The 16,431-nt window shown below is 50.4% G+C and overlaps 1 protein-coding gene across 2 annotated transcripts; it reads left to right on the plus strand.

Moving 5' to 3' along the window:
* The first annotated feature begins 4,041 nt into the window (after nt 1–4,041).
* Taf6l (TATA-box binding protein associated factor 6 like) lies at nt 4,042–16,425 on the plus strand. 2 transcript variants are annotated; one of them, XM_048360766.1, is made up of 11 exons: nt 4,042–4,583; nt 7,042–7,201; nt 7,547–7,633; nt 8,626–8,776; nt 8,936–8,986; nt 10,197–10,291; nt 12,285–12,359; nt 12,466–12,686; nt 13,289–13,421; nt 15,366–15,494; nt 15,589–16,425. In XM_048360766.1, the coding sequence occupies exons 2-11, from the start codon at nt 7,055–7,057 to the stop codon at nt 16,363–16,365; spliced, it is 1,866 nt and encodes a 621-aa protein (XP_048216723.1). In that variant the 5' UTR covers nt 4,042–4,583; nt 7,042–7,054; the 3' UTR covers nt 16,366–16,425. The 2 variants fall into 2 exon arrangements, with proteins under 2 accessions (XP_048216723.1, XP_048216724.1); XM_048360767.1 differs by having other exon boundaries at nt 4,055–4,132.
* Nucleotides 16,426–16,431: the final 6 nt, after the last annotated feature.

Here is a 16,431-nt window from a genome sequence, read left to right on the forward strand (position 1 = left end):
CACCACAAAAAGGGTAGGCAAAAGCCGGGCACTGGTGGCTCACGCCTGTAATCCTAGCTGCTTGAACGGCTGAGATCTCAGTATTGTGGTTCAAAGCCAGCCTGGGCAGGAAAGTCTGCGAGACTGATCTTCAATAAACTACTCAGAAAAAGCCAGAGGTGGTGCTGTAGCTCAAGTGGCAGGGCACTAGCCTTCAGCACAAAGAGGCTCAGGGGCAGAAACCAGGCCCTGAGTTCAAACCCCAGGACGAGAAAAAGAAAGGTACGTGCTATGCTCATTTAAAGACTGGGTATAGTTCCCATATATCTCAATGGCCCTTGGGGCTTCATTCACCCGCTCCTGCCTCAAAGCTTGCAAATGACTCTCCAAACCAATAAACTTCAGCAAGGTGATTGGTCCACACCCCAGATACTGCCGGAGTGACAATCCGACTGAGAGGAGGGCCTCCTCTCCCCTTCCTTTCAAGCACAGGTGGATGCACACTCCAGTGTCCCCAAATATCGCATCACTCCAAATGTCAATATGGCTGAAAAAGACTCAGCAGGGTCTTTGCCTCAGGTGAGTTGTCATGGCAACCCTAGCTCCCTCCATCTGGCTTTCCTAGCTTAGTCCCAGAGGATTCTCTTTAAACAAGCTGCAGCATCTAGCCCTGAGAGGAAGGGGGGCGGGGGTAGGATGGATACAGGCATTCTCCCCTACAGAAAACTCCTTTGTAGAACTGAAATGAAAAGAGTCAGGAGTGTAGCTCTGTGGTAGAATGCTAGTCTAGCATGTCTAAGGCCTTGGGTTGTTTGGTCCCTAGTACAGCGATAAAGTAAATAAGAAATAATAACAGCTTTAGACAGGCACTGTTGGCTTAGGCCTGTAGTCCTTGTTACTCAGGAGGCTGAGATCTGAGGATCATCGTTTGAAATCAGCTTGGGGAGCAAAGGTTTTTTTTTTTTTTTTTTATCTTTCTTGTTTGTTTTTCTTGCCAGTCTTGGGCTTGAACTCACGGCATGGGCACTATCCTTGAACTGCTTTTGCTCAAGGCCACAGCGCCACTTCTGCTTTTTCTGTTTATGTGGTACTGAGGAATTGAACCCAGGGCTTCATGCATGTTATGCAAGCACTCTCTACCTCTAAGCCACATTCTCAGGCCTTGTCTTGTTCTTTCTTTCCTCCCTTCCCTACTCTTCCCTCCTCTCCCTCCCTTCCTCCCTCCCTTCCTTCTTCCTTTTCTTCCTTCCTTCCTTCCTTCCTTCCTTCCTTCCTTCCTTCCTTCCTTCCTTCCTTCCTTCCTTTATTTCTATTCTTTTTTCCCCCAATCCTGGGGCTTGAACTCAGGGCCTGAGTGCTGTCCCTGAGCCTCTCTGCTCTACTACTTGAGCCATAGCGCCACTTCTGGGTTTTTCTGAGTAGTTCATTGGAGATAAGGGTCTCATGGACTTTCCTGCCTGGCTAGGACAGGTTTTTTTTTTTGTTGTTGTTGGCCAGTCCTGGGCCTTGGACTCAGGGCCTGAGCACTGTCCCTGGCTTCTTCCCACTCAAGGCTAGCACTCTGCCACCTGAGCCACAGCGCCCCTTCTGGCCGTTTTCCATATATGTGGTGCTGGGGAATCGAACCGAGAGCTTCATGTGTAGGAGGCAAGCACTCTTGCCACTAGGCCATATTCCCAGCCCTAGGAAAGGTTTTTAAGACTATTTTCTTTAAATAAGTATCCACAAAAGACAGAAGCGAAGCTGTGGTTCAATTATAGTGCTAACCTTGACCAAAAGGCTCAGAGACTGTCCCTATGACCTGAGTTTATGCCCCAGGACCAGTACAAAACAAAACAAAAAAATGATCCTAATAGCTCTGAGCAAACTTCCCATCCTTGGTCAACATGAAAGAATTCATTGCTTCCTGATATTTGTGAGTTTAATCTCCCACTCTGCCAAGTACATTATTACTTTTTTTTTTGAGACATGGTCTCTAACTTAGCCCAAGCCAATCTGAAACCTGAGACCCGCTTGCCTCAGAATTGCTGTTACCTTGTTTTGTAGTAGTAGGAAGGGCAGATTCAGTTAAGCAAATTACCCAAAGGCAGTGTCAGAAATTGGGTCCCAGTTCCTAGCCCTGGTGGCCTAAGCCTTGGGAAGCAAAAGCAGGAAGACTGGGAATTCCAGGTCAGTGTGGGATTCCTAGTTCAAGGCTAGCTTGAGGTACATAGTGATATACCATCTCAAACAAACACCCCAGGGTTTCATATCTAGCACTAGGGGGAAAAATGAAAAGAACATGAAAAAGAAATTGGACCCCAGATTAACCGTTTTTGTTGTTGCTTTTTTTTTTTTCTTTTCTGTCAGTCATGAACTCTGGGTCTGAGCACTGTCCCCAGCTCTTCAGCTCCAGGCTAGAGCTCTACCACTTGAGCCACAGCACCACTTCCGGTTTCCTGGTGGTAAGATAAGAGTCTTCTGGTAGAGATAAGAGTCTTGTGGGGGGTGGGAGGTGGGAATATGGCCTAGTGGTAAAGAGCTAACTAGCCTCGTATACAACAAGACCTGGGTTCAGTTCCTCAGCACTCCATATATGAAAGAAAAGCCAGAAGTGGCACTGTGGCTCAAGTGGCAGAGTGCTAGCCTTGAGCAAAAAGAAGCCAGGGCAGGGACAGTACTCAGGTCCTGAGTTCAAGCCCCAGGACTGGCAAAAAAAAAGAGTCTCACGGACTCTCCTGTCTGGGCTGGCTTTGAACCATGATCCTCAGATCTCAGCCTCCTGAGCAGCTAGGATTACAGGTGTGAGCCACTGGTGCCTGGCAGTTTTTATTGTTTTAAGATGAAGTCTTGCTATGTAGTCTTGCTAGCCTAAAACTCAAGATCTTCCTGGTAATATCTTAAGTGCTGAAATTAGGACATGTACCACTTTTATTTATTTATTTATTGTGGCTATCTGATGCTCCTACTACCTGAGCCACACCTCCAACCCCAATGTGTCACTTTTTACTTACTGATTATTCAATAAATATTTTGAGGGATGCTAGTCAGTTGCTAGGCACTGGGCTAGGTGCTGAGCCTGTGCCACAAGGTGTGTGTGCATACTTGCATGGGCTAAAAACCCTTAGGGAAGAAGACAGGGAATTAGTTGCTGTGAAGTCCACAAAAATTTCTTAGAGGGCTGGGAATGTGGCTTAGCGGTTGAGAGCTTTCCTAGCACTCAGGAAGCCCTGGGCTCGATTCCTCAGTACCACATAAACAGAAAAAGCCAGAAGTGGTGCTGTGGTTCAAGTGGTAGAGTACTAGCCTTGAGCAAGAGAAGCTCAGGGACAGCGCCCAGCCCCTGAGTCCAAGCCCCAGGTCTGGCAAAAAACAAACAAACAAACAAAAAACTTAGAGTGGTGCAAGGACCATAGCAGGAACACTGGGGTCTGGAGCAATGATCTACGTGACTCTGACCTGCCTGGTTGTAGGGCTGGGCTCTGTCCTAGTGCATCACTTTGAGCCTCAGCTTCACTTCTGGTTTTCTGGTGATTAATCGGAGATGAGAGCCATAGACTGCTCTGTCCGGGATGGCTTTGAACTGTGATCCTCAGATCTCAGCCTCCCGAATGCAGGCGTGAGACACCAGCACCCGGTCAGATGTTGTTCACATCAGATGTTCTCCTCAGTCAGAAGTTCCTACCTCCGCCTAGAACAGCTAGGGGTCCTCTCTACAAGTGTCAGGTAGATTTAGCAGGGAAGTGAAGTCAGAGACCAAAGTCTTAAAGCTTTACTGCAATAGCGAAAGTGTAAGCGCTCGGAAATTGGGGAGCAGAGAAGATCCAGCGAACGGAGTCGAGAACACCCCTGTTAAACGTAAGCCAAATCACGCACACCTGCTCGCAATACTCGCAAGCGCTGTTGCTTTAAGAAGTGCCAATCACTACATCACATGATCATCCGCGCCCAGGGGTCTTTCACAGCACGTTCACAACAACCAATCACGTGGCGCGAAGCCTCCTGTTGGGCGGGAAGTTTGTAAGGCGACCGCCTATTGGCAGCGCTCCAGGAGGGCGGGGCCTAGACCCTGAGAGAGGGAATTAGTGTGAGCGGGGTGAGTGGATCCGCCGCCACCGCCGCCTCCTCCGCGCCTTCGCCTCAGTAGCTTCCCTCGCCGCGCCGGAGCCCTCAGGTGAGCAGGCCATGCCCGGCTCCAAGGACTCCCAGTCCCGCGGTGGGCTGCTCACTTACCGGCCTCGAAGCCCGCTCCGCTGGGGCCCGCCCCCTTTGCCGACCACGTGACCCAAGTTCTGTGACCCCTGACCCCCTGCACCCTACCCCACGCCCTCAGGATCGCGGATGGGCCGGGCTGAGTCGGGGGAGGCGATGCCCGTCCCGAGGCCCGCGGCGGTGGGTTCCCACGCCTCCTTCCCAGAGCGACTTGTGGCTGAGGGTGTACGGGGGAGCAGGCGGAGGAACGCGGGACCTGACCGCCGCGCAGACTTTGAGGTCCTCGGCGGGGCGCCTCCTAGGGACACCTCCTGAGCGCCCTCCGCGCGAGGGCGAGACATAGGGCTCCCACTTCACAGATGGGAAACGGAAGCTTCCCGATTATCCACCGCAGAGTCTAGGGTCACCTAGGGGTGAGTTTGCAACACCCGATCTATAGGGGCTGGGAATCCAGGCCTTGTTCTGCACACCAGCCTCTGGCTGCTTCTGCATTTATCATAGGATATATATGTATACATACACACACATATATATATATTCTGCACATAGTGTAGGATATATATATACATATACAGAGAGAGGTATATATGTACATATCTATATCTTATCTATACACCTGTGAGCTTTGATTTTCTTGGCTGTGAGGTAGAGAAAAATATCTTCTTGGTAAGGATACATTGAGGTCATAGAAAGCAGTTCAGTGCTTCATGCTTTTCTGTACAGAGAAAAATAGCTGTTGCTTCTGCAAATCTGTATTGAGACTGTAGTGTGTACTGGGTACTGGGCATGCAGAGGTGAGCAGACAGAAGGTTCCTTGTCAGCGTGGAGTGTGTAACCTAATAGGGAGGCAGATGCTCGACAGAAAGTTAAAGAAATGTTCTGATACTTGAAGCTCAGGCCTTAATCCTAGCTACTCAGGAGGCTGAGATCTGAGGGTCATGTTTCAAGGCCAGCCTGAGCAGAAAAATCTGTTTTGTCTTCAACTAACCACCAAAAAACCAGTAGAGTTGTGGCTCAAGTGGTAGAGCATCAGTCTTGAGCCCAAAGGCCAGAGCTGAAGTGTGAGGCCCTGATTTCAAGACTTAGTTCCAGCATATACACAGACACACACACACAGACACAGACACACACATACATACACACGTACAGAAATGTATAATTGCAAACTTTTATAACAGGATACAGGACAGAGAGGGGAGAGTACCAAGCAGAAGAAACAATGAACAAAGGTCCAGAAATAATTAGAATGTAGACTACATGGAAGCACAAAGAGGTTTTACAGACACAAGTGGCACCTGCACAATCTTTGGGGTTCAGTTTTGTTCTTTATTTAAAAGATAACAGGGGTCCAATGCTGTGGGTATCAGGTATGTCAGGATGCCTATTGGGTAAAGAGCAGTGAGCTCTGCTAGCCTAATGAAAGCAGTGCCGGGGTGGATCAAGTAGGAACTGGGCCCGACTGCCCGTGGCACATGGCCTCACCTTGGCCTGTGTGAGCCTACCTTCCTTTCAGGTGTAGTGTGCATTGTTGGAGTCAGACATTAGCTGCTATTTTTGTTGGGTTCATATTTTGTCATATCTTGTGAACACAAGAATAGGTTCCTGTCTTTAGGTCTTGCAGCCAGATTGCAGAAGACCAGACACATGGGCAAAAAGCCCAAGCTCTAAGAGCCTACAGGTGTAGATGGCATAGAGGACAGAAGATCTTAAGAGACTGGACTTAGAAGGGGAAAGAATGGAGAGCAGGACAGGCAACTAGGCTGAACAAAAGCTTGATGAAGCTGCTGAGACACTAGGAAGGTCTCCCTGGGAAGGGGGTCAGGTTGAACAGCTATGACAATTTGGGAAGAAACACTCAAATGGAGGAGTTTGAACATCGATTTTACAAAGTATGGGCAGGCATTGATTTTGTTTGTTTGTTTCTGGCATTGGGGCTTGAACTCAGGGCCTAGGTGTTGTACCTTAGCTTTTTTTTGTTCAAGGTTGCTGCTTTACACTCCAGCCACAGCTCCATTTCTGGCTTTTTTGGTGGCTAATTGGTGTTGAAAGTCTTTCCTCCCCATGCTGGATTCAAACTGTGATCTTCAGTAGCCAGGGCTATAGGCGTGAGTATTGATTTTTCTTTTCTTCTTTTCTTTTGGTCAGTTGTGGGGCTTGAACTGTGGGCCTGGGCACTGTCCCTGAGCTCTTGAACTCAAGGCTAATGCTCAACCACTTTGAGCCACAGTGCCACATCCATCTTTCTAGTAGCTAATTGGAGATAAAGAGTCTCAATGGACATTCCTCCCTGGGCTGGCTTTGAACAGTGATCCTCAGATCCTTAACCTCCTGAGTAGCTGGGATTACAGATGTGAGCCACCAGCACCCGGCTAATATTGTTTATTGAACAAAGCAATATCTGGATAAAAGTAGTCTTACAACAATTTAGTTGATAGCTTAGCAATTGCCTCCCCCCCCAAAAAAAAAGCTAGAAATGGATGTGTGGCTCAGGTGATGGAGTGCTAGCTAGCCTTGAACACATGAAACCCAGGGAAGGAACCCAGGCCCTGAGTTCAAGCCCTGGCGCCAGCAAAAAAAGAAAATTAGTTCATGGTGGATATAGTAAGAATAGGAAGAAGACATAAATTCTTTTGTCATACATAGATAATCGTTAATTAATTTGGGGGATTTTTTTTTCTTCCTGACCTGAAGGTGGTGGCTTAATGCATGCTAGGCAAGCACTCTCCTGTCTTCCCAGTGGTTAGTCTGCTTTGCTTGTCTGAGCCCCTGTTTCCTCCTGTGGGTCCTTGGAGCACCCTGGTTGATGATAGTGGAGTGAGAGCCGCAGGCCTGGTTGAGCGATGCTTCATCCTTATGGCTTCTCTCCCCCAGCTCTACCGGGGCCATGGCAGAGCGAGAAGAGCGGCGCTTTGTGGAGATCCCCCGGGAGTCGGTGCGGCTCATGGCTGAGAGCACAGGCCTGGAGCTGAGCGATGAGGTGGCAGCTTTGCTGGCGGAGGATGTGTGCTACCGTCTTCGGGAGGCCACCCAGGTAAGCCCCTCTTTCCCCACTGACTTACCCGACACGTTTATGTTGGTCCCTGCCTGTGCTTGAAGGGCACGCAAGTAGTCCCTGCCCTCTGCAGAGCGTGCAGTAAGTGCAGGTCTTGCCAGGCCTTTTTGTCATGTGCTCTTCCCTGGCAGCGTGGGTGGATAGTCACATGCTCCATTCGGGAAACTGAGGCACAGTGGGGATATGACCCTGGGTAGGAAGCGAGTGGGGATCCACATGTTCCGATTATCCTTTGTCTCTTTCTGGATCCTACCTCCTTCGCTTTGGGGGTCACCACACCTGCTGTTCCTTGTCCCCTGACGCTGGCTTCTGTCCTCCTCTCAGAATAGCTCTCAGTTCATGAAGCACACCAAACGGCGCAAGCTGACGGTGGAGGACTTCAACCGGGCGCTCAGGTGGAGCAGTGTGGAGGTGAGTGGCCAGCCAGGGGCTGTCATGGTGGACATGATGCGTAAAAGGCCAGTGACAGCAGCTCAGGCGACAGGAACATGAATTCTCAGAGTGGAGGACCCGGGAGCTCCCGAGGTACAGAGAGCTGCTTCTGGGAGGTAGACTATGAATGGGTTCCTAGAGAGTATGGAAGGGCTTGAGTGGATCCTTAAAATAATCCAGGAGGACCAGAGAGTCAGGGAGGAGCCCGAGTAAAGAATGGGGCATTAGCATAGTATAGTATAGTATAATTGTATAGCATAGTATAATTGTTCTGGAGCTGGATGTTGAAGGAAGGTTATGAACAGGGGAGAAGAGTGAGTTTTCAGAGTTTGGTGAGTTTGAGTGAGGAGAACACCTCAAGGAACAAAGTTAATTGAAGATAAGAGTCTCAGACGGGGGCTGGGAATATGGCCTAGTGGTAGAGTGCTCGCCTCCTATACATGAAGCCCTGGGTTCGATTCCTCAGTACCACGTATATAGAAAAAGCTGGAAGTGGCGCTGTGGGTCAAGTGGTAGAGTGCTAGCCTTGAGCAAAAAGAAGCCAGGAACAGTGCTCAGACCCTGAGTTCAAGCCCCAGGACTGGCAAAAACCAAACCAACCAAACAAAAAAAAGTCTCAGACTTTCCTGCCCGGGCTGGCTTCAAACCACAGATCCTCAGATCTCTGCTTTTTTTTTTTTTTTTTTTTTTGGCCAGTCCTGGGCCTTGGACTCAGGGCCTGAGCACTGTCCCTGGCTTCTTCCCGCTCAAGGCTAGCACTCTGCCTCTTGAGCCACAGCGCCGCTTCTGGCCGTTTTCTGTATATGTGGTGCTGGGGAATCGAACCTAGGGCCTCGTGTATCCGAGGCAGGCACTCTTGCCACTAGGCTATATCCCCAGCCCAAGATCTCTGCTTCTTGAGTGGCTAGGATTACAGGTGTGAGCTGCTGGTGCCTGGCTTCACGCTGCTCTGTGATTGTCCCTTTCCTCAGGCTGTGTGTGGTTATGGGTCCCAGGAGGTGCTTCCCTTGCGTCCTGCCAGGGAGGGTGAGCTCTACTTTCCTGAAGACCGAGAGGTGAACCTGGTGGAGCTGGCACTCGCCACCAACATTCCCAAAGGCTGCGCTGAGACGGCTGTCCGAGGTGGCTGATGGGGTCCTTCGGGGGGGGGGGGGGGGGTTGGCGACAGGAGCTGGATGGTTAGAGTGCACGGGGACAGGGGCAAATGGGCAGAATTTGGAGCGCTAGGTGGTGTTATGAGGGGATGTAACCCCAGGCTGACATCTGTCCCCCTGGTTTTAGTTCAAGTCGCCTACCTGGATGGCAAAGGAAACGTGGCACCTCAAGGATCAGGTAAGCTCTGGAGTGGGCATTGGATGTGGGGAGAATGCGGCTCCTTGGGTATGAGGCTAGGTCCTCCGTGCCTCTTTGCATTTCCTCAATGCCTGTATTATATGGGGGCTTGAGCAAGAACTAGTCTCTGCCCCGAGAGCTTAGGGTTGGAGCCCCTGCCTGTAGTCACCATTCTGATGCAATGTGTCGGAGGCCACAAGTCTAGGTTTCATGCTAGGAGGTGTCTCACTTCCAGGGTATTTTTGTTGTTGTCAGTCATAGGGCTTGAACTCAGGGCCTCGGCTCTGTCCCTGAGTGAGCTTTTTCACTCAAGGCTAGCACTCTACCATTTTGAGCCACAGCTCCACTCCTGGTTTTCTGGTAGTTAATTGGAGATAAAAAGGTCTCACATTCTTTCCTGCCTGGGCTGGCTTTGAATCGAAATCCTCAGATCTCAGCCTCCTGAGGAGCTAGGATGAGAGGCGGAAGCCACCAGCACCCAGCTGCTTTCAGGGAATTCTGGTGTTTTTTTTTTGCCAGTCCTGGGCCTTGGACTCAGGGCCTGAGCACTGTCCCTGGCTTCCTTTTGCTCAAGGCTAGCACTCTGCCACTTGAGTCACAGCGCCACTTCTGGCCATTTTCTATATATGTGGTGCTGGGGAATTGAACCCAGGGCCTCATGTATACGAGGCAAGCTCTCTTGCCACTAGGCCATATCCCCAGCCCCTTTCTGGGAATTCTGAACAGAGCTTCCCAGAGTCTGAGGCTTGGGTGTATTTATTTATTTATTTTTGCCTATCCTGGGGCTTGAACTCGGGGCTTGGGCATTATCCCTGAGCTTGCTCAAGAGTAGCTCTACCACTTGAACCACAGCTCCATTTTCATCTTTTTGGTGGTTAATTGGAGATAGGAGTCTCATGGACTTTTCCTGTCCGGGCTGACTTTGATCTGTGATCCTTATGGCTCAGCTTCCAGAATAGGTAGGATTATAGGTGTGAGCCAATGGTGACTGGGGTTTGAGGACCGAGTAAGAATCTGGCAGAGAGCAGTGAGGCACATAGAGCCTATGGGCAGGAGAGGGCAGGGAGGCCTCCTGACTGCAGCCGGAGCCTCTTTGCTCTGGTGTTCCTGTCTAAATAAGCTTCACATGGGTTGTGCAGTGTTGGGTACTGGGGAGCAGGCTGAGGAGACCGTTTCGACCTCTGACCACTTCCTGCCCCACCTCCCACAGTACCCAGTGCAGTGTCTTCGCTGACCGATGACCTGCTCAAGTACTATCAGCAAGTTACTCGGGCTGTGCTAGGGGATGACCCACAGCTGATGAAGGTGAGTGAGTGAGTGGGCCCGAGCCGAGCCACGCCACGCAGTGGACTTTTCCTTTCCTATCCCAGGATAGCTTTGATCTCACAACCACCCTGCCTCAAATATCAAGTGTTGGGTTGGGTAAAGGCAAACTGTAATTGAGTGTGTGTGTGCACTGGGGCTTGAACTCAGGGCTTGTGCTTTCCAGAGCTGGTGCTCCACCACTTGTACTATGCTTCCACTTCTGTTCTTTCGCTCCTTAATTGGAAATAAGTCTAGAGGATTTATCTGCCTGGATTGGCTTCTAACTTGATTGTCACATTTCAACCTCCTGAGTAGCTAGGATTATAGGTGGAAGCCACTGACACCCAGCCTTTTGTTATTAAAAAAAAATCATAAATCAGTTGTATATAAGAGGTTTCATTGTGATATTTACAACATGCATGTAATGTGCTTTGGTCAAACCCACCCCAATGTGGAATTTTTAAACCACATGAAATTCTTTCAGTGGTCTATTTCCTGTTCCCTCCAAATGATTGATAAGGGTGGGGCCTATTTTCTGAAGGTATCCTTTCATTCTGCTGCCTACTGTTCAGGGTGTCAGTTGATTCTGGGGCCAAATGGGACATCCACATTGTAGCTTATTTGTCTGGATGTAGGCAGGAAAGAAGAAATCAAGGGGGTGAGGTTTGAGCCTAACTCTACGTACTCTGAGCGCCGTGGGGCTGCTCTGCTTTGGCTTCTGGGCTTCACGGGGCCTGCTAGACACCACGTGTAGTCTGTATTCTTGCTCAAGGGTGAAGGCTTGTGTGGTAGTTTATGTGGCCTCTCCATGTGTGTTTTATATTCTCTTTTGTCTCTACATGTCTGACTACTGCTGTTTGTCTTGCAAAATTAGGAATTGTGCTACCATCCAGTCTTATCTTCAAAATTTTACTCCTCAGAAACACACACCTGTATTCCTAGGTACTCAGGAAGTAGACACAGGAGAATCTCAAGTTTTGTGTCAGCCTTGATAAAGTTAGCATCTTTTTTTTTTTTTTTTTCTTTTGGTTGGTTGTGGAGCTTGAACTCCAGGCATGAGTGCTGCCCCTGAGCTCTTTCGATCAAAGCTAGCTCTCTACCACTTTGAGAACCACTTCCAGTTTTCTGGTGGTTAGCTGAAGAGGAGAATCTCACCGACTTTCCTGCCTTGGCTGGCTTTCAATGGTGATCCTTAGATCTCAGCCTCCTTAGTAGCTAGGATTACGGGCATGAGCCACCATGCCCAGCTAGAAGAACCCTATCTCGTGTGTGTGTGTGTGTATATGTGTGTGTGTGTGCGCGTGCATGTGTGTGCTGGTCCTGGGGCTTGAACTCAGGACTTGGACACAGCTTTTTTAGTTCCAAGCTTGTGCTACTACTTGAGCCATGGCCCCACTTCCTGCTTTTTCTGAGTGCTTTATTTCATGAACTTTTCTGCCTGGGCTGGCTTTGAACTGTGATTCTCAGATCTCAGCCTCCTGAGTAGCCAGGATTTCAGGCATGAGCCACCGGTGCCTAGCACACATACACACGTGTGTGTGTGTGTGTGTGTGTGTGTGTGTATATATATATATATATATATATTTGTTTTGTTTTTTAATTTTGACTGGTGTTGCAGCTTGGTAGCTTTTGCTTGGTTTTCTTGCTCATATTAGGAACCTCCACTTGAGCCATGCTTCCAGTCTGACATTTTGCTGGTTTATTCAATGTGGAGTCTCATGGACTTTTCTGCTCTGGCTGGCTTTGAACTGAGATCCTCCAAGTCTCATTCTCAGTAGCTAGGATTACAGGCATGGTTCTGAGCTGTATTTACCTTAACAGATGTGCTATATGTATATGAATGGGTTTGTATAGGTGAAACTGATAGCAGAACTGTTGGGACAAACCGTGTGAAGATACTTCATGATTGCAGTGCTAAACTGTCCTCCAGAACAGGGGCAGTTTACTCTTGGAGTGGAGGAGGTTCTAGGGCATTCTGGACCTTTGCTTTCAGGTGGCTCTGCAGGACCTTCAGACAAACTCCAAGATTGCTGCGCTCCTGCCTTACTTTGTTTACGTGGTCAGTGGGGTAAGTGATTGTTCTCAGATGGGGATGTTGTGGGCCAGGCTCATGGCAGGTGTTAGCAGAATGGCAGCTCCTTCCTGCCCCCTGTGATCCCCTCTTCTGTCCACAGGTGAAGTCTGTAAGCCACGACCTGGAGCAGCTGCACCGACTGCTGCAGGTGGCGCGCAGCCTGGTTCGGAACCCACACCTCTGCCTGGGGCCCTATGTCCGCTCCCTGGTGGCCAGTGTCCTCTACTGCGTCCTTGAGCCATTGGCTGCCTCCATCAATCCCCTGAATGACCACTGGACTCTGCGGGATGGGGCTGCCCTCCTACTCAGCCACATCTTCTGGTAGCTTCTAAAGACAGGGTGGGGTTGCTGCAGTGTTGGCTGGATGGGGGTGGGAGGTAGGTTTTGAGAACAGGGGAACCCCTTTTTTTTGGTCGGCTGTGGGGCTTGAACTCAGGGCCTGGGAGCTCTCCCTGAGCTCTTTTTCAAGGCTAGCGCTCTACCACTTGAGCGCCACTTCTGGTTTTCAAGTGTTTAATTGGAAATAAGAGCCTCACAGGGACTCTTCTGCCTGGGCTGGCTTTGAACCTCAATCTGCAGATCTCAGCCTCCTGACTAGCTAGGATTTCAAATATGCCAAGATTGTGGCCATGTTGGAGTGTGCCAGTAACCCAGTACTTGAGAGTGTAAGGCAAGAGGAGGGTCACAGGTTCGCAGTCAACCTGGCAATAAATACAGCAAGGTGAGCAACATAAGAAGGACCCTGTCTCATGACAAACAAAAACAAATGAAATATACTAAGGCCTGGGTCCTTGAGCTCTTGTGTCCTGGGTCAGTCAACCTGGTGGCCTAGCTCCATTGTAGCCCATAGTGCTATACAAGTGCAAGTCTGTGTGTGTTGCAGCATTATGTCTCACTTCCTTCCCTGACTCTTACTTCCACAGGACTCATGGGGACCTCGTGAGTGGCCTCTATCAGCAGATCCTGCTTTCCCTTCAGAAGGTCCTGGCCGACCCTGTGCGGCCTCTCTGCTCTCACTATGGTGCTGTGGTTGGGCTGCATGCTCTTGGCTGGAAGGTGAGGACTTTGACTATTTTTGTGTTGGTACTGAGGCTTGAACTCTGCTTCATGCTCTTGCTTATTAGCCTTTTTCACTCAAGGCTGGCTCCCTACCATTAGGAGCCACAGCCTTTTGCTGGTTAATTGGAGATAAGTCTCTTGGATTTATCTGCCATGACTGGCTTCAAACCTTGATCCTTAGATCTGTGTCCTGAGTAGCTAGGATACAGGCGTGAGCCACTGGTGCCAGGCCCCAGTCTGACTTTCCTTGACACTTGAGTTGGAAATTCATTATTATTATTATTAGCCAGTCCTGGGGCTTGAACTCAGGGCCTGAGCACTGTCCCTGGCTTCTTTTTGCTCAAGGCTAGCACTCTTACCACTTGAGCCACAGCACCACTTCTGGCTTTTTCTGTTTATGTGGTACTGAGGAATCAAACCCAGGGCTTCATGCATGCTAGGCAAGCACTCTACCACTAAGGTACATTTCCAGCCCCTTGTGATAGGTTTTGACAAATAATCTAGCAGATTCTTTTGTCCATCACCCACAGAATGAACACTGGAAAATGTTAACAAAATTGTTCAACTCCTAGAAAAGTTTGTGATTGGTTCTTAAGGAAATATAAAAGCATTTTTAAATAGTTATATTACTGTGAAAGACACTTAAAAAGAAAATTACAAAGAAAACACCATGCCAGTACAAGGGAGAGGCCTGAGTTCAAATTCTCACCATTAAAAAAACAAAAAAAAACTCAAGAAAGGCTATTTGAAACAAATATATATGTAAAAAAACACCTCATTCTGTGATACTAATATAACCCTAATAACTTAGACAAGAACAATGAAAAGGGGGCTGGGGATATGGCCTAGTGGCAAGAGAGCTTGCCTCGTATACATGAGGCCCTGGGTTCGATTCCCCAGCACCACATATACAGAAAATGGCCAGAAATGGCGCTGTGGCTCAAGTGGCAGATGCTAGCCTTGAGCAAAAAGAAGCCAGGGACAGTGCTCAGGCCCTGAGTCCAAGGCCCAGGACTGGCCAAAAAACAAAAACAAAAACAAAAAAAAAAGAACAATGAAAAGAAACAAATTATTTCACTCCTCAATCTAGACAAAAGATTTTAAAGTTTAGCATACCTAAGGGTACACAAAAATAAAATACTCTATATTCCTTACTACCAAGTTCAGCTCATCAGAAATAATGAAGGCAGTTTGCTATCAAAGTCTAATGGAAGGCCAGGTGTAATACTGCATGGGTAGCTGGGCATATAGAATAATTCAGGAGTTAAAAGATCTGGAGGGGGGCTGGGAATGTGGCTTGGTGGTAGAGTGCTTGCCTAGCATGCATAAAGCCCTGGGTTTTATTCCTCATTACCACATACACAGAAAAAGCCGGAAGTGGCGCTGTGGCTCAAGTGGTAGAGTGCTAGCCTTGAGCAAAAAGAAGCCAGGGACAGTGCTCAAGCCCTGAATCAAGCCCCAGGACTTGGGGGGAAGGGGAAGGAAATTTATCACAGATGTCATCTCTGTGAAATCTTAGTTGCTTTTCTTCACATGAACTACAGGATTTTAATTAATAGAATCAAGAGTGCTGGGCTCTGATTGTGTATTTGGTTTGAAATGAGTTCCTCACATCTAAGTGAGAACTGTAGTTCTTTACCAATTGTACTCAGTAGCAGTTTGCATACCATAAATGTCTGTTGTTGACCATGACCATTACTTATGCCCTATACCCCGTGGGAAATATGGCAGGGACTTAGTGGGTCTGTCTTTGTACTTATCCCCCAGTGCTTAGCAAAATTTGGGCATACAGTGGGTCCCAAAGATTGAATATCCTAATGAAGGGATTTAGGATTGAACTCTGTCTATGATCAGAAGTGAAAGTCTTTCATGGGACAGGGTACTTGAAATAGCAGTAAGCAACACAGGTGCTCACTGGACCTTCTCTCTCTCTCCTTCCAGGCAGTGGAACGAGTGCTGTACCCACACCTGTCCACTTACTGGACAAACCTGCAGGCGGTGCTGGATGATTATTCGGTGTCTAATGCCCAGGTCAAGGCAGATGGCCACAAAGTGTATGGAGCCATTCTGGTGAGTGCTTGCAGCTTCCAGCTTCCCCGTCCAGAATGCTTGCTGGGCCAGGTTCCTCCTGGTTCTTGTCCAAACGAGTCCCTTGCTCTTCCAGGTGGCCGTGGAGCGGCTGCTTAAGATGAAGGCCCAGGCCGCGGAGCCCACCCGCGCGGGCCCTGGCGTCCGCGGCTGCCGGCGCCCGGACGAGCTGCCCTGGGACAGCCTTCTCCTGCAGGAGTCGCCGTCCGGCGGCGGCGCCGAGCCCGGCTTTGGGCCCGGCCTCCCGCTGCCGCCAGGCGGCGCGGGCCCGGAAGACCCTACGCCCTCCGTGACCCTGGCCGACACCTACCGGGAGCTCTACGCCTTCTTCGGCGATAGCCTGGCCACCCGCTTCGGCACCGGCCAGCCCGCGCCCGCGGCCCCGCGCCCGCCCGGGGACAAGAAGGAGCCGGCGGCCGCCCCGGACTCGGTGCGGAAAATGCCGCAGCTGACGGCCAGCGCCATGGTCAGCCCGCAGGGGGACGAGAGTCCCCGGGGCGGCGGCAGCGGGGCCGGCCCGCCGGCCTCGGCGCTGGCGGCGGAGGGCAGGCCGCTGCCCCGCGTGCACCGGGCCCGGGGGGCGCCGCGGCAGCAGGGCCCCGGCGCCGGCACCCGCGACGTCTTCCAGAAGAGCCGCTTCGCGCCGCGCGGCGCCCCGCACTTCCGCTTCATCATCGCGGGGCGGCAGGCCGGGAGGCGCTGCCGCGGGCGCCTCTTCCAGACTGCCTTCCCGGCGCCGTACGGGCCCAGCCCGGCGTCCCGCTACGTGCAGAAGCTGCCCATGATCGGCCGCACGGGCCGCCCGGCCCGCCGCTGGGCGCTCTCGGACTACTCGCTGTACCTGCCGCTGTGAGGAGGCGGGCTCGCGCCCGGGGGCGGCGTCTCCGATGGCCCCGCCCAGGGCGGCGTCACGTCAAGG

This window comes from Perognathus longimembris, chromosome 13 (genome assembly GCF_023159225.1).
Source record: "Perognathus longimembris pacificus isolate PPM17 chromosome 13, ASM2315922v1, whole genome shotgun sequence".
Lineage (NCBI taxonomy): Eukaryota > Metazoa > Chordata > Mammalia > Rodentia > Heteromyidae > Perognathus > Perognathus longimembris.